Source organism: Mustela lutreola, chromosome 6 (assembly GCF_030435805.1).
Source record: "Mustela lutreola isolate mMusLut2 chromosome 6, mMusLut2.pri, whole genome shotgun sequence".
Taxonomy (NCBI): Eukaryota; Metazoa; Chordata; class Mammalia; order Carnivora; family Mustelidae; genus Mustela; species Mustela lutreola.
In genome coordinates, this window is record NC_081295.1 from 22,037,127 (window position 1) to 22,062,158 (window position 25,032).

A 25,032-nucleotide genomic window follows, 5' to 3' on the forward strand; every position below is an offset into this window, starting at 1 on the left:
CAGGAACTTGTATAAAGACTTATATAATGTAAGTTTATTAAGTATTATTTATTATAATAAAAATTTAGAAGTAACCAAAATGTCCAGAATTAGGAGAATGTCAGATAAATTATGGCGTATTTTACAGAGTGTAACATGGGTATTAGAAAGCCCACATGTTTGTGAGGATATGGAAATACAAATTTATACAAAAATTTTGGAAGTTTTTCAAAAATTTTGAGGAAAATACCAGTAGTTAGATACCAATAGATGATCTCCTAGGAATTGAATAGATGTTCTTGTACAGATTAGATTTGTTAAGATTGAAAGAAGTCAAAGAAGATTCTATCTAACTAAGCTATACTTTGATGGCACTGTTAATTAATATAAGAAATAAAGAGCTAGGTTTCTGCTGGGGAAAAATAATGACTTTAGTTTGGGCCTTGTTATTTTAAGGTTTTATTCATGGGGATATCCAGAAAGAGATAGTCAGTATTTGGAATTATGTGTGTGGTGATAAACAAAGAAAACATGAAGGAAAGATAGTGGGAAAGGGGTAAAATGTTCCATATTTTGGGTTAAATCAAGTACAGAAGGAGTCTGTTGGTGGGCTTGTTATCATCCATGATACATAACTGATGTGTTTCCTACTCTTTAAAAATAGGAAAAAACAGTGTTCATCTGTTTTGGTTTGTGAAAGAATCATTTTGTTTCTCCTCTTATGTGAAATTTTGTTCAGTCCATGAATAGTGAATTGTTAGAATGGTTTTTTAAAGTACAAGTTGTATAAATACATCTTACTATGAAGAAACAGTAGAGTTTGATTAAACTTGCATGTACACAAATAGATTCTGTTCCTAACCCTGCTTCTTGAACAACTCATTGCACCTCCTTAAATGATGTCTTTGGTTTGACCTAGAATATTTCTCAGCCTGGACCTATTTTTGGATGTTTATGAGTTTTCTGTGTGAATTTTAAAATTTTAAGAATTCTTTATTTAAACTTTTTTGAATATAGTTGACAGTGCTACATTAATTTCAGGTGTACAGCATTCAGTATCTCAATACATTATGCTAACCTCACCACATGTAGAGTTACTATCTGCCACTATACAATGCTATTACAATATCATTGACTATATTCTCTATGCTGTACCTTTTATTCCCATGATTTATTCATTCTATAACCAGAAGCTTGTATCTCCTACTGTCCTTTACTCATTTTACCCCCCTTCCCTTAGGCAATCTTTAGTTCTCTGTATTTGTATGTCTGATTCTGCTTTTTGTTTGTTTATTCATTTGTTTTGTTATAAAAATTCTTTACTTTGAGGGGTGCCTGGGTGGCCAGTGGGTTAAAGCCTCTGCCTTTGGCTCAGGTCATGATCCCAGGGTCCTGGGATTGAGCCCCCACATTGGGCCCTCTGCTCAGCAGGGAGCCTACTTCCTCCTCCTCTCTCTCTCTGCCTGCCTCTCTGCCTACTTGTTATCTCCGTCTGTCAAATTAAAAAAAAAAAAAAAAATTTAAAAATTAAAAAATTTTAAAAAACTCTTTACTTTGAAAGGACTTACTGAAAGCGTATTCTGAATCGTTTCGTTGTCTACTTTACATGAATCCTGGGAAGTAATTTTAGTATCTCTGTTTATGATTGTGTTTATCATAACTTTAGTGCAACTAGTACTACTTTAAATGGTTCAGTCTAAATGGTGATACTGCAGGGAAACACTTGAGCCTAACTGTTGTATTTGAACATAATAAAGCCCAATATTGTCAGTGAGGTAACAAATAAATAAAATTTCACAGTAGTTCAAATAAAGGAAAGGCTGTTACATAGCAGAATAGGCATGAACAAAATAAAGCAGATTTTTGGAGCAGTCAGTACAAGATTCATATGGCAAGCAATGATTGAGTTAAAGTGATTTTGTCATATTAAATAATATTATTTTGAATTGTATTAGATTTGTATTTTTGTATTTAATTTTAAATCTAGTTTGTGTTTAGGGGCGCCTGGGTGGCTCAGGAGGTTGAACAGCAAGGTCTGGATTTTGGCTCAGGTCATGGTCTCTGGGTTGTAAGATTGAGCCTTGCATCAGGCTCTGTGCTCAGTGCAGAGTCTGCTTCTTCCGCGCCCTCTCCTCCTCCCCCTGCTCACATCCTTTCTCTCTCTCTCAAATAGAGGAGTGGAATCTTTTAGAAAATAAATAAACATGATGCCTTTAGCAGTATTGTAGCTAATTTTATTTTTAATTTTACTGTTTATATCAGGATTTAAAATTAAACCCATAAGAAATGTTCTTTGAATTAAGAAACAGATTTATTAAAATGAATTATTTTATTTTAATAAATAATTTAAAAATCCTTAGGGGATGTAGACTTCAGTTTGCATTCTCTCAATCTCTTGATGTTTGCTTCAATAATTGGAAGTTTAATTGCTAAGAACCCAGGAAAATAGATGAGGAAGCCTAGGAATTTTTTAGCAAACAATTACTTTTAGAACCACATGGGTTATATAATAGTTGGGAAATTTTTGTTTGTTGTATTTAGTCATGGCCTAAGAAAATAGATTAACAATTTTTAGAGTTAGTTATTTTATGTCTTAGCACAATACACTTTAGCTTTTTTTTTTTATTATTAAATGAAAGATTTTTACCCTTAAATAGGCAAGTTAGTCAATGGTGGATCAAAAGATGTTAAAATATATGTTATTGGTCATCCTGTGCAGTATTTTTTATTGTTTTTAAAGAGGAAATAGATCATTTGCAGTGTTTTATTATTTTAACTTGATTTTATTTTTTCAGTGTTCCAAGATTGTTTATTCACCACACCCAGTGTTCCATGCAGTACGTGCCCTCCTTAATACCCACCACAAGGCTTACCGAACCCCCCACCCCTCCAGAACCCTTAGTTTGTTTCTCAGAGTCCACAGTCTCTCATGGTTCATCTCCCCTCAGATTCCCCCCAACTCACTTCTCCTTTCCTCCCAGTGCCCTCCATGTTCTTGCTTACGCTCCACAAGCAAGTGAAGCCATATGATAATTGACTCTCTCTGCTTGATTTATTTCACTCAGCATAATCTCCTCCAGTCCTGTCCATGTTGATAGAAAAGTTGGGTATTCATCCTTTCTGATGGAGGCATAATACTCAATAGTATATATGGACCATAACTTCTTTACTCATTCGTCTGTTGAAGGGCAACTTGGCTCTTTACACAGTGTGGCGACTGTGGCCATTGCTGCTATGAACATTGACGTACATATGGCCCTTCTTTTCACTACATCTGTATCTTTGGGGTAAAGACCTAGTAGTGCAAATGCAGGGTCATAGGAAAGCTCTATTTTTTTTTTTTTTAAGATTTTATTTATTTATTTGACAGAGATCATAAGTAGGCAGAGAGCACAGGCAGAGAGAGATGGAGAAGCAGCTCCATGCTGAGCAGAGAGCCCGATGAAGGATTCGATCCCAGTACCCTGGGGATCATGACCTGAGCTGAAGACAGAGGCTTTAACCCACTGAGCCACCCAGGAGCCCTATTTTTAATTTCTTAAGGAACCTCCACACTGTTTTCCAAAGTGGCTGCACCAACTTGCATTCCTACCAACAGTGTAAGAGGGTTCTCCTTTTTCCACATCCTCCCCAACACTTGTTTACTGTCTTGTTAATTTTGGCTATTCTCACTGGTGTAAGGTGGTATTTCAATGTGGTTTTGATTTGAATCTCCCTGATGACTAATGATGATGAACATCTTTTCATGTGTCTGTTGGCCATTTGTATGTCATCTTTGAAGAAATGTCTGTTCATGTCTTCTGCCCATTTTTCTATGTGATTATCTCTTTTTTGAGTGTTGAGTTTGAGGAGTTCTTTATAGATATTGGATATTAGTCCTTTGTCTGCAGTGTCTTTGATTTGCAGTAAAAATACTGAAATGAATTTGATTTTAGTTTTGCTTGCTAATTAAATTAAACCTTCTAACATTTAGGATTTTTTTCACCCTTTCCCAGTATGACAAAAGATCCTACATTAAAGATACTGTTATAAATTCTCTAAAACAGAAATTAGGCAGTTTCCTCAGAATTTAGGATATTAAGTTCTTAGGCTTTATTTTACTTTTGCCACCAAGATTTTGATATTTGAGTTAGATAAGTGAGTTAGATAATAAGTTACCATTAAAATCACCAAGGAGTAAGACAGAAAAATATGAAAAGAATATAATAACTGAAACTGAAGTAAAAGATGAGGGAGAGAATTTTTCTCAACAAAATGAGATGAGGAAGAGAGTTTTTCTCAACAAAATGATTTTGAAGTTTACCTAAAGGCACTATTCTAATCACAACAAAAGCTGTCCAACCTTTTTTGGATTAGGGTAATATTTTGAAACAACTTTCTTCATAAACATTATTTATCAGTGGGTGAGTATAGGCAGTCCTCATTTTGCATGGTAGTGTGGGACTAAAAAAGTGACCATACAAAATAAAACTGCACATAAGGATCTTAATCAGTGGAAAATATTACCATCGTTCTATGATCTTTAAAAAAATTTTGTCGGGGTGCCTGGGTGGCTCAGTGGGTTAGGCCTCTGCCTTGGGTTCAGGTCATGATCTCAGAGTCCTGGGATGGAGACCCACATCAGGTTCTCTGCTCAGCAGGGAGCCTCCTTCCCTCTGCCTCTCTGCCTACTTTTGATCTCTCTCTCTCTGTCAGATAAATAGAATCTTTAAAAAAAAAATTAAAATTAAAAAAAATTAAAAAATTTTGTCAAGATGTTAAAACTCTTATATTATAAATGTATATAGGGAAATGAAAAAGTAAAACTATATTAATTTAATAGTGTTCTATAAAACATTAAAAACAATTAGAATTAAAGTGTTTTATTTCTTTGTAAAAAACTTATCAAGAGTAGCTTGAACAGTACTTTGCCATCTCCTTGTAAGAATTAGAATAGTAGATCTAGCCAGAGTGAGCATCTTTTCTGTGCCTTGGCAAATTGTCCGTTTGGATCAGCTCCCAACATTTTACTTTTGCATTTTTAATGTTGGGAAATATCTCCAAGAGTTTCTTTAATGCAAAGTTTTTTGCTTGCTTCACTTCCCAAGGGACATCATCTTTTTTGTCTCAGCCATTTTCCTTATTTATGTCAATAAGTTACCTTTGCTACATTCTTCTGACTGCAGATCTAGAGTCTCATAATGGCAACATTCCCACAATTAGCTGTTTCTTCTATTACTCCATTTAGATTTAAATTCAGTTTCACTTCCAGCTTTATCATTTTTTTCATTTCTTTGCTGTACTTTTATCTTTGTTGGCCAATTCCTTCTCTTAGTTACCCGTTTTGTAAAATTTCAGATGGGTGTAGGAGGCAAGAAGGTAACCCAGAGCTACATGCTTTGCTGTCTTTAGACAGGTGAATTGGATGACCAGTCACCAACAAACTTTGGAAGGAAATGATCAGTCACTGATCATGATATACATGTCTTATTAACATAGTGCTTTGTAGACTAAAGTGCTAACAAGGAAATTTGTATTTGTGCAGTTGTACTTAATATAATGTGGTAAGTGAAATTGGAACCATGTTGTTAGAAACTGGTATTCTTGAACTAAACCAATGGTAGCTGTAATTTGTGCAGATGTGAGACCTGGGAAATAAGGGCTTCCCATAATTGTAATAAAGTTAAACTATTTGATCAATTAAAGCTATGGTCGGTGTTGATAAGATTGGAGATATAGGACTGTTGGACCTCTGAGCCATTGAACTTCAGCCTGATACATTTTATGTGAAAGTGTAAATTTGATCCATTCTTCCAGCCTCTTTAATTCTCTTTAAGCGCTTCCTTAGAGAGGACCTTTCACACCATTTCTAAAAAAACAAAAAACAATAAACAAAAAAACAAAACCAAAAAATACCCCCCTAGTTGTAGTAAGTAAAAACTGTGGTTTTAGGAGAGTAATAGTGATAGTGATTTATGAGTTCATTATGAAGCAACTGACATTGAAAGTTGTTTTTTTTTTTTTTTTCATTTTTTTATAGAATGTTAAAATTCTAATAATTGAAGATGAAAAGGTGGTTAATAAATAAGTTTTGATTCATTTAGCCAGTAACTCCATTTTCATTGTCTTCCTACTAGCAAATATTGTATTATTAAATGTGAAAGATGAGGTCTTACTCTGTTTTGGGTTGAATTGAATAATGTTAATTTATTGTTTGATTTCCTACAGGTGACCTGGCACAGACGTTGATCTCAAGATGCCATTAGTGAAAAGAAACATCGATCCTAGGCACTTGTGCCACACAGCACTGCCTAGAGGCATTAAGAATGAACTAGAATGTGTAACCAATATTTCCTTGGCAAATATAATTAGACAATTAAGTAGCCTAAGTAAGTATTTTTATATCAGTGAAACACATTTCTTGCAAACCACAATGTTACACTTAAGAGTATAAATACTAAGAAGATGTTCTTATGATTAATTTGGGGAGATGTTTTGTGAGAAGAATACAATGTTGTCTTGAAAAATGTACCCATTTAAATTAATGAGTTTTAGAATCATTTTTTTTTTCTGCGTGTTTCCTCTGGTAAAGAGAAATAAGGACAGTTTTAGGAACAGGATCACATGATGGACAAGAATTACTGAAATTATATTTAAAATATGATTTGATCTATGAAAGATAATGTCAGGGTTGTACTTTTGCTTGCTTATTATCATTGTTGCTTTTTTAGAGGCTTCAACTATTCACTAGTGTCTCTTTCTTTACATATATTTTATTAGCCTAAGGAAATATTTTTATATTATCAAATATCTAAAATTAAGAGGTGTGAGGTAGTCACTAAGAGAATCAGTTAGTCGGGTGAGTTGTCTAAAGGACATTAGTAGTGTGACGTGCAGAACGCTGTGAAGATAGCAAGTGAGCTTGGCCTCTTGCAGATGAAAGGCAGGAAGGTTGGCCCGAGAGTAAAGGCCAATGGGAGAGATAGGTATTGGAGGAGACAGGCAGTGTGCTCCCATGATAAGACCACAGGAGAGAATTGCTGAGTTAAGGAATTAAGTAAATCATTCGAAATTTAAAATCTAGAAAATTTTAAAAAGTAAATCCAATCTGTCTTTTGAAGTGATGGCTTAGATTTTTAATGAGACATTTATATTTCATTTTAAAGAAAGAACAAGATGTTCTTGGCCTTAAGTATATTCTCTAAGTGGTCCTAGATATATCTTAGCCTCACATGCATTGTCCTTACAGGCAAGATTGACTCTTTTCTTTTCCTTTTTTGTTCTTTCTTTTGAGTACCTAGCACAAGCTAAAGAGAGGTTGTTAATGTGTTTCAAGTGAGAACAGTTGGACATACACATACATAGCTAGAGCAACATAAAAATTAGTTTTGAATGCTCTTGGTGAGAGCAATAAATTTCTACATTGCCTGTGAAATAGTTTTAAAAATAAAAGGATATTTATTTGAATTTAAGTATATTCCTTGCCTCTTTCGGTGGTTATTTTTTCAAGTTAGTTATTGGCAGTGAGTCACTAACATACTATATTATTTACCTGTTTTTTTCCTTGGGGAAGTCAATATGGAATGTACTTTAGAGACAAATCAAAAGAAGAGTCCTAAGTATCATACTGATATATGATTAACCATATTTTTACAGATATTTGCTGACCTTTTTTGTGACATAGCACTAATTGAATCTAACATAACTTCATATAAAATTTGTATTACTACATGTACATGAGTATATAGGTTAATATTAAAATACATATTAATAGCATAGAAATGACAATAAATCTTAGCATATTTCTTAAAGTGAATTTTGGATCTAGGTGTATTCCCAATGTCAAATTTAGAGCTAATATAATGATTAAGAGTGTTAATTTGCTGTACTAACCCATATTTTATATGACCTAAAGATGGAAACTTAAGGAATGTTCAGATCTGGTATAATGCATGTAAGTGACATCTAACAGCAGGGACATGGTCAGGTTGTAGCCAAACTCTGAAAATAGAAATACCTTGTAAAATATAGCTGGTGCTTCAGATTTGGAATCCGAGACTATTGTAAACATTTTCTAAGCGGTTTGTAGAGATTCAAAAACAAAAGAAACCCCATTAATACTGTAGCAAGGTGTAACAATAATTTACTGCACTGGAATTAAACTCTCTGGCAGCTTTCCCACTGACATAGTTGGGAATCCGGAATCAAACCTAAAAAGCCCCTAGCTAGCCAAAATAAACAAGCCCATGCACTAAAAACTATGTACATAAAATACTCAACTGATCCTTCTCTCAGAGTCTGTTTACTTTGATATTTCATACAGGTTTGATGATCTGATTTCCAAACATTTATGCTTCAGAACATTAAAAGAGGGAGGCATTGAGGAGATAAAAATAGAAGCAGGTATTACCTAAGCCAGTCAAAAGTAGTAGTTTACAGCAAAGGAAGAAGTGACATAGGGAAAAAGCAATATAAAAACCGGAAAGAGGCCATTTCATGTAAAAGCAGATAATCTTATGCATTTCAAGGCTGCTTTCTCACTGAGAACATTTTGATTTCATAATCAACTCATTATTGAGTCCTCAAGAAAAGGTTAAATTGTGTTTAATTTTGTATTTCTACTTAAGTCAGGGAAGCTTAAAATAGATTTTACATCAGTATTTATCCAAAGTAGTTAAAATAAGTAATGCATTAAATAATCTCTGAATTACTTAGTGAACTTGGCTATCCAAAATAGTTCTAGGTAATTGAAATGTTGACTTTGGTGCTATCATTAGCACCAAAAGTGTTAAGAGAGCACCAAAATAAAGGTCAATTGCAAGGGACATCCTCCTGTCGTCTTCCTCACAAAAATATTTTTCCTAGTAGAACACAGTTCTGTTTTCTACTAGGTAAAAACTGAAAACATAGAATTCACTTTCTATAAATTTATTCTGTTCTACCAAAATTCTTTCCCATTTTATTATTGTCTTATTTAATGATCATTGAGACTCCAACTACCTGAGGGATCTTTTTTTTCTTTTTCTTTTTTTTTAAAGATTTTATTTATTTATTTGACAGAGAGAGATCACAAGTAGGCAGAGAGGCAGGCAGAGAGAGAGGAGGAAGCAGGCTCCCTGCTGAGCAGAGAGCCCGATGCGGGACTCGATCTCAGGACCCTGAGATCATGACCTGAGCTGAAGGCAGCGGCCTAACCCACTGAGCCACCCAGGCGCCCATACCTGAGGGATCCTTAACCATTCTCTCTTCCCAAGGCCACCCTTCTGTTGAATACAGTCAGTTCATGCTGCCAAGATGAGCTGATAGAGCCTAAATTTGACAGATAGATAGCAAGGTAGGAGGGAGGATAAATAGATTGGCCTGATAACACTAATTAGAAACATAGACAATAGACAACACTGAACACTTTGCTGTGTGATAAAGCTATGTGGTTCTTGTCTGAAAAGAGTATATACCCCATTTGAATTGAAGAGTCAAGTATGATTAATACTGAAATCATTCTGAATAGTGTGAGCATGTATATAATTAAAATCATGAGTTTTAGATTACAGGAACTGAGAAAAGATGAAAAACAAGGTGAAGCCATTACAAGAGGCTTGCTGAACGAAATCTAAATTGAATTGGACCTTTAAGAAACAAAAGAAATTTAGAAAATGGAGAGGAAATAGGAAGGAAGGCATTTTTATCTTGCAAGAAGAATAGTCAAATGAGTAGAGTCAAAAATAAATACATAGTGGGGATTAAAGGGACAGATGGTATTGGATAAATATGGCAGACCCTGATTTTGGAAAACATAGAATGTTAGCTGAGAGGATTTTGATTTAGATTTTTAACATCATAGATGGTAAGACAGTAAGGAGACCAAGTAGGTTTTTGAAGGGTAATAAATAAGTACAGTATTTCTAATAATTCAAATTCAGATACATGCCCAATCTGTTTTACATTACAAACTTTATTCCTTTTACCTCAAAGAGAAAGAGGAAATAGATTTGGAAAGGAAGAAGGGATATGAAAAGAGAACAGATGGGATGTTTATTTTATCCACTGAAGTACTTTAGTAGTTAAACCTCTAGTGAGGGGGAACGTAGACTCTTTTAAAAAATTTTTCGAGAAACTCTCTCCAGAAAAATGCAAATACATTTAAAAACCTGTGTATAATTTTCCGTTGGTTTACAGCTTGTAAATTAAGGAACCCTGTGTTAAACAAAGCTCTTTAAAGGACAGAATTGTCTCTTCTATCTCCGTGTTCCTAACATTTGTATCCTTAACATTAGATGAATAAATGAATGATCTTATACCTGCCTTTTTTTACCTTGGGACTTGGGGTGCTTTCCTTATCTGCTGAAGGAGCTGTGTCTCTGGAAGTGTCTCTGACACCACCCCACACTCAAAAGTTAGGGGCTTTTTTCCTCTATGTTCTGTGGCTTTTACCTTATATTATAGTAAGGGATGCCCCTTGCTACCCTGTATGTGGAATTCTGCGAGGTTCTTTGCTCACTGTCTCCTTTTCTTATAAATTCTTTTTGAAGCAGATATTTTTATCCCTATTTTAGAGGTGAGGAAATTGATACCAAGGCCTCAAAGTGAATGGAATAAAAATTTGGACTTACTTATTAAATTGCTTTTCATATTTGTTTAGATGTCTCTTTCTCCCTCTGTTCAAAACTCATCAATGGCAGAGACCTTGTTCAATCATTTTTATATACCCAGGGTCTGGTACAATGTCTGGTACATATAAAACCCTTTCAGTCAATTTGGTTTAAAGATATATGTGAGTAAATGAATATATACAAAACAATTCTTTTTTATTATATTATTGTAGACATTAAAGTTCTTAGTTTATTATTGAGACTTTAAAGTTTTGATTTTTTTTCTTAAACATTATAGAATCTTCTAGGACAGGAATTTTGTGTTTTACTTTTTGGTGCCTTCAGAAGGTCATACATCTGCCTGGCACAGGGCGAGCCCTCATTAAATGCTTGTTGATTTAACAGGTAGTGTATTGGCATACCTTGGAAAAGTGCAATATTACTCAAATATAAACTAGTGAGATTAATGAATTCATTTAATAAATATTTATTATCTCTGTCTCAGGAACTGTCTCAATAGAACTTACTGTTGAACTAGATTTAACCTACACAGTATCCTTGGGTCTAAAATGTCTTAATTTAGGAAGACTATCAATTTTTTTTATTCAAAGGTGCACATAATAATGACTCACCTTTATATCATGATAGGTTGCCTAAACTTCTCCCTGGCTTATTTACTAGATAGAAATTTCTCTTTTTTTTCTCCTTTTATAATGGGATTATTTTTGCTTATTCTTTTCAGTAAGAGAAATGTATATGACTAGAGAAAATACAGTGATTTTAGATTTATGATGCTTTTTTGAGAAAATAGAACAAGAAGATATTTTATCTCATAAATTTTCAGAATCTATGTTTTGGGTCTATCTGAGACTGGTCTTCAGTTGGGTTTATGAAGACTCTTAGATTCTGCCATTTGGCCTGAAAATCAGTTCTATTATAGAGTTTATTTATGAATGCTGATTTAAAAGAGGTATTATTTGTATATACTTTAACATCATAATGTTCTCTAACCTCAACAACAGGGCAGGTATGGATAAAGCAGATGATTTCCATTTTAGGCACAAGACACCTACGAAGTGGCAGATATCTATTTAAAATCAGATATCCCAGGGTTTATGTTGTGTTCCCACTCCTGTCTCAATTGGTCACTGTAGGGTTTAAAGTATAAACTAGTTCCAAATAAATGCCAAATTTCAGGACAGCACTTTTAAAATGCCAAATTGTTTGGTATTTATCTCTGGTCACATTACATTTTATGGCATATGTTTCATTTTTGTCTAGGTAAATACGCTGAAGATATTTTTGGAGAATTGTTCAATGAAGCACATAGTTTTTCCTTCAGAGTTAACTCATTACAAGAACGTGTGGACCGTTTATCTGTTAGTGTTACACAGCTTGACCCTAAAGAGGAAGAATGTAAGTTTATTCATATTATATTTTCTTTCTCATGTACCCTAGGTTTGGTGAGATGAGCATTTAATTTAAGAACAGTATTAAACACGAGTTTATTACGGTCTTTTTTACCCATGGCCTTTGATGTATATATGTTGCAATAAATTATGGGGTACATTAGAGAAGGACTCAGAATCTAAAAGCTGAACTGCTTAATTTGTTACCATTTTGGGGATGTTGGAAAGAAGACATTTCCAAAGTTACTTATATAACTATAACCTAGATTTTTAAACTCAGAGTTCACATGAAATAACAGTATGAATATGATACAAAATTACAGAGTGTAGTACCAGTATTTTTGTTTTCTAAATTACTATTAAATAATTTAAGTAATGGTGAGAACTATGAATATAATTTAGAAACTGTATAAAAAATTATCTTTTAAACAAAGACCTATATAATTATATTTAATTACATTTACAAATACTGTGTTGACTTACTGTGTTACATAAAACTGTTTAAATATTAGATGTCATGTTGGCAGCTGGAAGGGCTTTTAGCACAGCGGCATGTTAATAAGACAAATGGTAAATGAGAGCAGTTGAAGATGTAAAAGTGCTTATTAATGGGGCACCTGGGTGGCACAGTTGGTTAAGCATCTGACTCTTGGTTTCAGCTCAGGTCATTGTCTCAGGGTCCTGTGATCGAGTCTAGTGTTGAGCTCCATGCTTCGTGCAGAGTCTGCTTAGAGTTTCTCTCTCTTCCTCCCTCTGCCCCTCCCCCTGCTCTCTCTCACTCAAATCAATCAATCAATCCTTTTTTTTTTTTTTAAACTGCTTATTACTTTATACATTCTTTATATCCTTGACTAAGAAAGGTTGGGGAGATTAAACACTAGTTTCCATCCTGGTTATATACTTACAGTAAATAAGTGGGGTGGGGGAGTGGCAAGAATTGATCCATTTTGATTATAGAAAAGGGGCCATATCTGACAGGAGCCAGAGAACAGTGTGTGGTGTTAGGGCTAAAAGGATCAGCCTCGGTGGCAGACAGATTGGGGTTTTCTCTTCTGGCTCCATTGCTTATTAACCATTTTGCATTGGGCCAGTTTTATCATGTTTCCTAGCCTTGGTTTTCTTATGTTTAAATGGAGTAATAATTTCTCTTCTCGTTGAATTGTTGCAAAAATTAAGTGAAATAAACATTAGTGAGAACATCAAACACATATAGTCTGTTCTCATTAAGTACCTCTTGTATCACTCTTTAGCGATAGTGAGAAAAAAATTTTTTTCCTTCTCTGAATTTTATTTTGGTGTTTTTGAGTGTGTTACAAATCATGTAGCAGTGGAGTTGCTGGAATGACAGTTGTGGTGTAGCCATCCAGAACCACGTTGCTCCAGCCAGTCCATAGATCCAGACCCAGCTCACGCTGAGTGAATTTTACTTGTGAAGATGATAGAGATACTGTTTTAGGGAGAAGAATTAATTTAAGAATTGTGTAGTACTGGCCTTGCTATGGTATTTACCTACATACTTAAACCCATATTAAATATTTAAGAAATCACCTACTTTCTTAACATCAGAAAATCATTCTAAGAATTAAGAATGTACAAATCTGGTTCATTTATTTTAACATGCTGCATAGTCCAAAAAAAAAAATGAGTAAATGAAGTTATTTTAGATTATCATGTATGTGATGGAGCTCTGCTAGTTACTGGAGATACTGATGTAGGAGACAGGGTCAGTCTTCAAGAGCTTATAGCTATATAGAGATCCTTAGAGTGTAAGATAAGTAATAAGTGAAATAGATAATGATATAGATTGCCTGGCACTTGAAAATATTTTCTTTATGGTAAATTTTGTTTTAAGTTTAAAGCGTATGTATAATATTTATAGTCTAGATAGCATAGACGTCAACAGTATGTTTAGCCAAGAGTGCCACTGAGGACTAAGTAATTCAGTGTTGTTGGTGTACGCTAAATAAAAGTAAGAAGGGGAAATGGGAAAAAATATTATTTTAAAAAAGAAAGAAGAAAAATGTGGGTTAGTCGGGGCTAGGGATGGCAAGTAGGAAAAAGATGTTTGATGAGAAATGTAGATGATGCTTCAGGCTATCATTAGAGCCTTTTGAGCCTTAGAAATCACAGGTGCCTTCAAACTTACCTGGTTGGAGCAATGCTGTGATATAATGGTAGAGCATTTAAAATGTGCTTCCTGATTCATAAGCCTCTACAGTCACAACTTCCTGAGCTGTGCTAACTCTTAAATACGGTATGTGAATTTCTGTACTATGTTAAATCCACTTAGAAAAAGAAATAAAATAGATTTTTGATTTTTCTTTTAGTATCTTTGCAAGATATAACAATGAGGAAAGCTTTCCGAAGTTCCACAATTCAAGATCAGCAGCTCTTTGACCGCAAGACTTTGCCTATTCCGTTACAGGAGACGTATGATGTTTGCGAACAGCCTCCACCTCTCAATATACTCACTCCTTACAGGTCAGTGGGGTAATAAATGTGAAGGCTGGCTATTTAGCGCAGACTTTCCATCCAGATCAGTAGCACTCCACCCTTAAACGCTGAATCCCCGAACATTTTTTTATGTCACTGAGCGTTTCACCAACACATAGAACCCTCCTCATCTACCACCTTTAGAAAACTTTTGCTTTATACACTAGGTGGGTTCCCAAGGTTCTGGCATACAAAAGACAAAACTTACTCAAGGAAGTTGTTTTGAAAAGTATTATTAATCAAAGCCAGTGGCAAATTTATTAATACGAAGGGGCAAAGAGTTACTATCTTTTTAATGTAATAGCTGGTCAGGTGAAAAATAAAAAATGAAGAGCTCAAAATTCCACCACACTAACAAAATGTAGAAATATCATTTTTGCTTGCTTATGCCTACTCTTGATCTATATGCATTAAGTTTTTACAAAATGCATGTGTAGTATCTTTTAAAGATCTTTTGTGCCATTTAAAATAAAATCTGGAATTCATCAGGCTTTCTTAGGGGGTACTTTCACATAATTTGTTCAATTGGTAATATACATAACACATTTCCTGCATAAAATGGTATTCAGATATTTATCTGAAACTGTTTTGTCAGTATCAAGTCATTGGCTAAAAATAACTGTTGCTACTAGAATAAGTTGTAAAGGATATTTTTGGGGTTTGGTGAGATAATAAGCAAATTAGAGTAATTGGCAGAAACCTGTGTAATTTCTCTATTCTAATGATATTATTGTCTTTTCAGGCTTTTATCTTTGGCAGAACCTTTTGTAACTATTGGAATTTCCCAAAGGACTTTTAGAAAAGTTGGTATTCAGCACAAGTTAGGGATGAAAATCGTCCAGCTGTTCTTCAGATTAGTAACACCAACTCTGAAAAACACCTGGTTTTCCATTTTCCTGAAGTTTTTTGTCTGATTCATAAGAAATATTTTATTGATGCAGCATTCTAATTTATTTTGTCAGTATTTTTACGCACGCTTTATTTCATTAATGTAAGAAAAGCATTTTAGTAAAATTATTCTGATTGCCTCTGTAAGTCTTACTGGTATATGTTTTAATTGATATTTTTACATTTCAGAGATGATGGTAAAGAAGGTTTGAAGTTTTATACCAACCCTTCGTATTTCTTTGATCTATGGAAAGAAAAGATGTTGCAAGATACAGAGGATAAGAGGAAGGAAAAGAGGAAACAGAAGGTATTACAAGAGATTCAAAAAATTAAAGTTAGTTTTCGTGTTTGTGTTTTGTTGCATGCAGGGAACTTGATTAGGCTTCTATGTTGACAGTTTTATACTGTAGTCTTTATAACCACACAGGAAGATCACAGTCTAATGGGGGAACAGATGAACAATCAGTAGTATAATGTGGTATAACTGCCATACCAGAGGTATGCATGGAGGGTTTAGGTAGCACAAAATGGCATCTGTTTTAGCCAAAGGACAGGGTTGGTAAACACTTCCAACAAAGCTTATAATACTGTAGAACAAATAGGAATTAAGCGGACCAGGGAAGAGAAGGGCATTCTGGTAAGAAGGGACAAAGGAATATTGTGCAGATGTTGGCAAAGTAGATTAAGCTATATTTTCTTACCACAGATCATATCCTAAATGTTTTGGAAAGATTATATTCTCACTAAATTCCTATTATCTGTCTCGTATGTTGCTATTTTCTGCTTTGTAATAAAATGTTCTTGGATCTGCTTTATTATATGTTGATAATAACTGGAATAAAGAAGGAAGCAAAATTGGGATTTAGACAGAATTATGAAGGAGGCAAAATCTGTTTCTTTTCATCCGTTTTCTCCTGTAGCTATCTCTCCTCTCCTCCCTTTTCTCCATAATGCCTTCATGTTACTATTTTCTGTACTAGACAGTATCCCAGCATTCTAGCCAGAGTTTACAGACTGGTGACTGGCAGCTCAGATTATGCCTGCAGTCAGTGTTTTGTTTGACAAACACAGTGGTTTTAAAATTCTTGAAGTGGAAAGCCTTGAATGGACATGCCTATTTTTTCATTGCAATCCCCATCTTACACCTGATTTTCTTCATTCATGTATGTGATCTGCTTCGCCCCTTTGGGCATTTGACTTTGTTACACCAACTCTTGACCTCTCTCTGCATTCTCCCACAATTTGAATCATTCTGTGTTTCATTTTTTGAATACCCTGTTTCTGTTGAGTGACACATTGTTATGGGTTAATTGAATAATTTTACTGGCTAGCTAATTGGTCACTTTCCAGATTACATAGCCTTAATAAATTTAAGATTTTGGTTAGAGTTAGTGCCATTACTGGTAGAAATTTCACTCATTATAGCAAAAACTAATAGATTTGGGAGGAGAGTTGGTGAATCTTTTTTCATCTGAAAGGACTTTGTGACCTCAAATTTTATTATTTAGGCATACTATTTTTTTAATTAATTATTTTATTAACATATAATGTATCATTTGCCTCAGGGGTACAGGGGTACAGGTCTGAATCGTCAGGCTTACACGCTTCACAGCACTCACCATAGCACATACCCTTCCCAATGTCCACAACCCAACTACCCTCTCCATAACCCCCCTCCCTCCAGCAACCCTCAGTTTGTTTTGTGAGATTAAGAGTCTCTTATGGTTTGTCTCCCTCCTGATCCCATCTTTTTAGGTATACTGTTTTTATCTGGTACATCAGTTAAAATTAGAGGTTAAAGAAACGTGACCAGAAACTAGGATTGCAAGCAAGCTAGCTAAGATTTAATTCTGAATGTACAAATGAACTGTCTCTGTGTTACTTTAACTATATTATGATGGCATTGTCTTTTTCAGTATTAATGTTAGAATTTTATTTTGATTGTTAATAACATCTTTTTAAAAACTTAGTACTTCAGCATTTGGCTTTGTTTCAATACATCTGTTATAGCAGAAAAATCTAGATCGTCCTCATGAACCAGAAAAAGTGCCAAGAGCACCTCATGACAGGCGGAGAGAATGGCAGAAACTGGCCCAAGGTCCAGAGCTGGCTGAAGATGATGCTAATCTCTTACATAAGCATATTGAAGTTGCTAATGGCCCAGCCTCTCATTTTGAAACAAGGTTTCTTTTCTTTTGTTTGTTTTTTAACAAAATTAATGATAAAATACTGGCTTTGTTTCTGATATCTATGCCTCTAAGTCTTAGGTCCCGAATTGTTGAACCAGCAGACCTTCTTCAGCTATAGAAATAATTTTGAAACCCTGACTTTTGTGAACCTACTAAAGTCTGGTCTTGGGCAGGTCATTTTCATACCTGGATTTTAGTTTTATCATCTGTAGAAAGAGGTGGTTGGAATAGATGATCTTTAAGGTTGTCTAAGCTTTCATATGAAGTCTCAGTCTCTCTCTCAATTTTTCAGGCAGAGTCTGCTAGAATTTCATAATAGAGGAATGGGGTCTGGAATTTTTTTGAAATATTACTGTTTCACTACATATAAAATAGGAGCTAAGAAAGGGTAATATTTTGTTCCTTTTCTTTCTCCTCTGACTCCCTTTCTGTGCCACATCTCCCACCTCAGTCACATCAGGACTTTAAAACAGAATTACTCATCCCCTTTTGTGGAACTATAGAATAGGTCTTTTTCCTTTCTCAGTCACCGTGGCCCCATCTAAGTAACATGCTACCCTAACTAAACATTATACTAGCATATCTCTGTAAAGGAATTTGTTAACTTTAGTTGAATGAGTATAGCCATTATTATATATATATTGTAGGTATTTTTGAATGGAAAAGAGTTTCAAGTTTTCTTAGGAATAATACGTGTAAATTATTAGGCTAATATCTTTGCCAAGTTTAGAAGTAACGTACATGTAAGATACTATTAATATACGCATTGAAAGAAAAAGGCCTAAAGAATTGAGATTTATTTGAAAAAGCAATCTATAGATAAACACTTTTTCTTCTACTATTAAGTAATTATGGTATTACCTTACCCAGTAGTGTTAAGTTCAGTACAGTTAATCCTTGAACAACAAGAGAGTTAGGGACACCAATTCCTTGTGCAGTCAGAAATCCACATGTGACTTTTGACTCCCCCAAAAGTTTCAGTACTGATAGCCTCCTGTTGACCAGGAGCCTTACTGAGAACATAAATAGTCATTTAACACGTATTTTGTATGTTATGTGTATTATGTACTGTACTTTTATAATACAGTAAGCCACAGAAAAAAATGTTAAAATTATAAAGAGAGGTGCCTGGGTGGCCCAGTTCTTAAGTGTCTGCCTTCAGCTTGGGTCGTGATCCCAGGGAGCTGGGATCAAGCCCCACACTGGGCTCCCTGCTCTGCAAGAAGCCTGCTTCTCCCTTTCCCACTCCCCCTGCTTGTTTTCCCTCTCTTGCTGTGTCTTTCTCTGTCAAATAAATAAATAAAATCTTAAAAAAAAAGAAAGAAAATCATAAAGAAAATACATCAACAGTGCTGTACTATAAAAAAAACAACCCCTCATTTAAGTGGGTATGCTCAGTTCAAACCTGTGTTCATATAGCCACTTGTATTTTCTAACTCACTTTGTGTACATTCATCCCCAGCATGCACTACAATCAGTAAATTTTTTTTTTAAGATTTATTTATTTATTTATTTGACAGAGAGATCACAAGTAGACAGAGAGGCAGGCAGAGAGAGAGAGAAGCAGGCTCCCTGCTGAGCAGAGAGCCCGACATGGGACTCGATCCCAGGACCCCGAGATCATGACCCGAGCCGAAGGCAGCGGCTTAACCCACTGAGCCACCCAGGCGCCCACAATCAGTAAATATTTATAAGTCTAAAGTTCTGCTTAAATCTGATCTTAAGTCCTGTGTTGCTTTGTTACTCAGTTATTTTCTGAGTACCCTGCCACCTTTGAAAACACCAAAAAGACAAAACAATATAGTTTGCCATCTCTGTGGTATCATGGAGGCCTTTCTCACTAATACAGACATTTAGAAGTCATTTAAGCTTGAGAGAGCAACAAGATATCCTGATGGTGGAAAATTCCAGTTTTCATATTCTGGCTTTTTGTCATTGACATCATATTTTGAAGGAAAAAAATGAAATAGAGGCAGATAGCTTTGAACACAATTTGCCAAAAGCTAATTACTTTCTTGCTTATAAGATTCTATATGTAATACTTTCTATCCTTGTGAATTGAATTAGTATTATAATATAGTAAAATAACTGCAAGGAAAGGTTACATTGTGAGCAGCATTCTTTGTTTTAAAAGCAATAATAAATTTCTGAAGTTTCTTAGTAGTGGTTAAATATTAGCAATCAAAGGATACATGTTAAATATCTCCTGTAGAACACTGTACTTCACCTGTAATTCAAGAAAAACACACTGATACTGTATTTTTTTTTTTTTTAGACCTCAAACATATGTGGACCATATGGATGGGTCTTACTCACTTTCTGCCTTGCCATTTAGTCAGATGAGTGAGCTTCTGACTAGAGCTGAGGAAAGGGTCTTAGTCAGACCACACGAACCTCCTCCACCTCCACCGATGCATGGAGCAGGGGATGCCAAACCCATCCCCACCTGTATCAGGTACGCTGGGGTGGGCAAGTGATACTTGTTCTCAGGGGCTGGTAACCTTTTTTCTTGAAAGGATCAGTTAGTATTTTAGGCTTTGTGGGCATAAGTTCTCTGTCACAGCTACTCAGCTCTGCCGTTGGTGACTACACATAAATAAATGCTTGTTTGTGTTTCAATGAAACCTTACTTGTAAAAACAGCAGTTCAGGTTTGACTGTGGAACTGTGGAACGTCAAACTTTGATAAAAGCTTATGTGTTCTCGGGGAAAATTTAGTGAATGAGAATTTACTTTAAAGCTTAAAGTGTGTTTTATTTTATTATAGCTTTATTATCAAGCCCATAATGTGCAGTATATTAATAAAAATGAAAAATTTTTGGAATGTGGTAAGGGACTAAGAAATGGGAACCAAAGAATGTGATTCTAAGTGTTAATTTGATATTATGGGGAATACTCTGAGAATTTGAGAGAAAAGAGGCAATAAATAGTCTTGCAGTAAAGTGGTTTTGAAGTTTAATTTATCCATTGTTATCCAGCTTATAAAATTTTTAATAGGTAAATAGAGACCAGCTTTATAATTTTCAGTTTAAAAAAATCAGTCTTCTATCACTGAGTCATTTATTTGATGTTCCATCCTCAGGAAGGAAGAGAGCCATAAATTTCCTTTTGTGGCTTATAATTAGTTGTTATTGATTTAACTGAAATGGCATATGATGGGTCTTAATAGCTTCAGTATCAATGCAGCATTGTAATGGCCACAAGTATTGCTGCAAATAATGTCCTATGATAAATGTTGAGTCATTATAAAGACTCCTATCACAGCATAAAATTGAATATTTTATTTATCAAAGTAAGCATAAAATGCTTGAGTGCATATGACAGGTGCATGAAGGATGAGACCGTTTAGAATATTACAAATGAAAGCACCACCTCTTAATTTTCTTGTTGGTGTTTTCCCTTCATCCTAAATACTGAAGAATTTTTAATTTCTTTAGGAACATGTCAATGCATCTGCCCTGATAAAATTACTGGTCGTCCTATCTTTCCTGTGGTTAGTTCTTTCTCTTTTAATAACTTGCTAGGATTTCTTTTTCATTTCAGTTCTGCTACAGGTTTGATAGAAAATCGCCCTCAGTCACCAGCTACAGGCAGGACACCTGTGTTTGTGAGCCCCACCCCCCCACCTCCTCCACCACCTCTTCCATCTGCCTTGTCAACTTCTTCATTAAGAGCTTCAATGACTTCAACTCCTCCCCCGCCAGTACCTCCCCCACCACCACCTCCAGCCACTGCTTTGCAAGCTCCAGCAGTACCTCCACCTCCAGCTCCTCTCCAGATTGCCCCTGGAGTCCTCCACCCAGCTCCTCCTCCAATCGCACCTCCTCTAGTACAGCCCTCTCCACCAGTAGCTAGAGCTGCCCCAGTATGCGAGACTGTACCAGTTCATCCACTCCCGCAAGGTGAAGTCCAGGGACTGCCTCCACCCCCACCACCGCCTCCTCTGCCTCCACCTGGCATTCGACCATCATCACCTGTCACAGTCGCAGCTCTTACTCATCCTCCCTCTGGGCTACATCCAGCTCCATCTACTGCCCCAGGTCCCCATGTTCCATTAATGCCTCCATCTCCTCCATCACAAGTTATACCTGCTTCTGAGCCAAAGCGTCATCCATCAACTCTACCTGTCATCAGTGACGCCAGGAGTGTACTTCTGGAAGCAATACGAAAAGGTAATTTCCTTGTGGCCTTTAAAAGCATTGCTATGGTATCATTAGAATCTTCCTAAATATTTGACAGAATAATGTTTTCCTCACTTAAAAAATTTTTAAGTATCTTTGCACTCATGGTTCTTAGAAAGGAAAGCTGTGTTCAACGTGTATTTTAAATCATTTTCCAGAGAACAAATCACATTTAATTATTTTATTTTCATACTTTAGTAGGGATTCTTAAAATGTTCATTAAATAATGAGAAGTTGAAAGTGTCAGACTTACAAGTTATAGAAAATTTAGTTAAAACCCTTTATATTATGTTTAATGTGTATATTAACTCCTTTAAAAACGATGTTTTCTTCAGTATTAAGGCTGTCCATTTGGTGGATCAGTGACACTTGCTCTACCAGATGCCTTTATAGGATTAAATTTCCTCCCTTAGTAACAAAGGAAAGGCCTCTCATACTCATTCATTTATTCAAACTGCTTTTCCTAGGCACCTACTATAAGCCAGGCACCAGCAGCAGAGAATAAATAATACTGCCTTTCCCTCAAGCACTGGAGAGAATAAAGTCCAGAAGATACACTCAACAACATTTACTTGACCACCAGTTGACTTTTTGGGGGGAGGTGCTGAGTAGGGAGGCACAGTAGACCATCATGGCTGAATAAGCCGTAGATATTCACTGGGATAGCTGCTAAGTTTGACCAGTTAGTTTTACAGATAATGAAAGAATTAATTGACCAAATTAATACGATTCTAAATATGATCCCTTCAAATTCTTTTTAATAGATCTTGCTTTCCATTTTCCAGTTAGTATTACTCACATGTATTTGATTTAACTCCAGAAAGATTAATAATATGTAGTAATGTAGTATATGGTATTTTGGTTTACAATGAATGCTTTGGTTTTTCTGTATCAGGTATTCAGCTACGCAAAGTAGAAGAGCAGCGTGAACAGGAAGCTAAACATGAACGCATTGAAAATGACGTTGCCACCATCCTGTCTCGCCGTATTGCTGTGGAATATAGTGATTCAGAAGATGATTCAGAATTTGATGAAGTAGATTGGTTGGAGTAAGAAAAATTCATTGATAAATATTACAAAACTGAATGCAAATGTCCTTTGTGGTGCTTGTTCTCTGAAAATGTTTGGTCATTCCAGTGTTTTGCTTTCTTTTCCTTATGATAAATAACTTTTCCTCCATAATTTTTGATTTCTAAGAAAAATATTAGCATACATTTCAAACTAAATGTTTTACAGTGGCTTATCTTTTTTTTTTTTCCCTGAAAAGATAATTTGGTCAAATAAACCACTAAGTATTAAGCATGGACAGCTGTTGTTAGAGTAGCAGATTCAGTTTTTTGATATATCTTAATTGTGCACTTTGTGAATTTTAATTTAAAGAAAGCAACTGAGATTGAAATCTTGAGGGCAGCTGTATCTATTAATGAGCCTTATTCCATTTCCTGATGTTTTAAAAGAAGAAACACTGCCTTGATTATATGAATACACTCAGAAAGTATGTTTAGCTAGTAGTATTGAATTCTCTTAAAGGAATGCTTGAATTTTTTTTAATTATTGTTTTACTGTTTTTAAATACTTGCCTTATTTGAATGTTTAGCAGTACCCCCTTCCCACTTATATATTGTGTGGTACGATTTTGCTTGCCTATAAGAGTTTAAAAAATTTCCATGTGAAATACTCTGACATAAACATACATGTAACTTACATTAACTGTTAAGAATAACAGTCTGATTTAATAAATGGTTCATTTTAAAGGTTCATGGGTGTTGCTCTTTGAATAAAACTATTTCTGATAATTTATCAAATATATATAAAGTAGGATTTTAATACATACACAGTAAGCAAAAAACTTTAAAATCACTTAAACTGTATAATTTCTTCTAAATTATACAGATTCATGTTGTCTAGTATGTAAGGTAGCTTTTATATCATTTTTTTCAAAATCAGTATTTTTCAACTCCTTAGGCTCTTAAGTTAAAATCTCAATTTGCTGTCTAATTTCAACACACTATGACTTGACACCCTAACAACATTCTTGAAATTATATTTTGCAGTGATAGTCTTGTTAATGTTTACCCAATCCAGATTTAAGGCTGGAGGGAAAGCAGTGTTAATATTAAATTGTTTAATGTGAAGTTCTCCAGTTGGACTGTGAAAGTATCTGCAGTCCTCATCCTTTTACAGTACAATCTCTAGCTCCTCTCATCAAGACATATGGGTTCTTTTCCCACCCACCTTGGATCTGATTGTTGCTGAGACCTGTTCTGGCCAATAGCATTGTCTCAGGTTAAGCTCAGGATACCCTGCTAGAAGATCAGAAACCTCATACAGAGGGCTGTGCCAGGTGAGACCATCTTACACCAGCCCAGCACAAGCTCACCCGCTGGCCTGCTATAAACTGATGAGCAAGGCTAGCTACGATTAGGCCAGCTCAGAAGAATTGTTCAACTGACCTATACATTTATGAGCAAAAATTAATGCCTATTGTCTTACACCTGAGTCTTGAGATGGATTATTTCACACAGCATTAGTCCACAATAATAGAGAGCTGATAGATGAGGTCATTGGTTACTTGATAATTTGGGGATTATTTAGGTAAATAACTAATGACCCGTACTCTGTGGAGTAACAATGAGGAACTAAGTGGCAAACTATCATGGCAATAGTTTGGACATAAAAAAAATTTCCTTATAGCTCTGATTAACAAAGGATGTGCTTTGTTCTTTTGGGTAACTTTGCCTAGAACAGGAGATTAGATAGTGAGGGCACCTGTGTGGCTCATTCAGGTAAGTGTCTGACTCTTAGTTTCGGCTCAGGTCATGATCTCCGGTTCAGGCTCTGTGCTGAGCGTGGAGCCTGCTTAAGATTCTCGCTCTGCCCCTCCACCCACCTGCTCACATGCACATATGTGCACGCTCTCTCTCGCTCTCTCTCTCTCTCTCTCTCTAAAAAAAAAAAAAGAAAGAAAAAAAGCTTAGATATTGATTTGAGGTTTCTTTCAACTTTACAAAAGTATGTCGAATTCAACTCAAGAAAATATGACACAATTTAAAAGTTTATCTTCCTAAGTGTGTAGAAGGCAATGGCAGTATGTAGTTTTTATAAAGCTCAGTTGTGGCCAGTAACCAAAATGCAATGGTACTGGCATTGGAGTAGTTAAAGGTAATAATAAAGGAAATAGTGGAAATTTCTTAATAATAGAAGTGGATCTGTTTTAAAGCCTGGCAGTACATATCCTAAATAGCTCTTGAGATGATTTTGTTTTTCAGAACATTTCTGAAAGATAAGAAAGTGCCAGTAGAAAGCAAAATAACCTTTCAGTCTAG

General features: G+C 35.2%; 1 protein-coding gene across 7 annotated transcripts in view; it reads left to right on the top strand.

Annotated features, from left to right (window-relative positions):
- Window positions 1-23,464, top strand: part of WASF1 (WASP family member 1) — a 60,952-nt gene extending 37,488 nt beyond the window's left edge. For 5 of the 7 annotated variants that reach the window (XM_059176864.1, XM_059176865.1, XM_059176868.1 and 2 more), the window contains 8 exons: window positions 6,187-6,347; window positions 11,829-11,963; window positions 14,284-14,437; window positions 15,527-15,644; window positions 17,348-17,520; window positions 19,802-19,981; window positions 21,069-21,697; window positions 22,602-23,464. In XM_059176864.1, coding sequence (XP_059032847.1) covers window positions 6,215-6,347; window positions 11,829-11,963; window positions 14,284-14,437; window positions 15,527-15,644; window positions 17,348-17,520; window positions 19,802-19,981; window positions 21,069-21,697; window positions 22,602-22,759 — 1,680 coding nt within the window. In that variant the 5' untranslated portion in view covers window positions 6,187-6,214 and the 3' untranslated portion in view covers window positions 22,760-23,464. Of the gene's footprint in view, window positions 1-3,349; window positions 3,579-6,186; window positions 6,348-11,828; window positions 11,964-14,283; window positions 14,438-15,526; window positions 15,645-17,347; window positions 17,521-19,801; window positions 19,982-21,068; window positions 21,698-22,601 lie in introns of all 7 variants that reach the window. The other 2 variants (XM_059176867.1, XM_059176870.1) reach the window with 2 other exon arrangements.
- The last annotated feature ends 1,568 nt before the right edge of the window (window positions 23,465-25,032 follow it).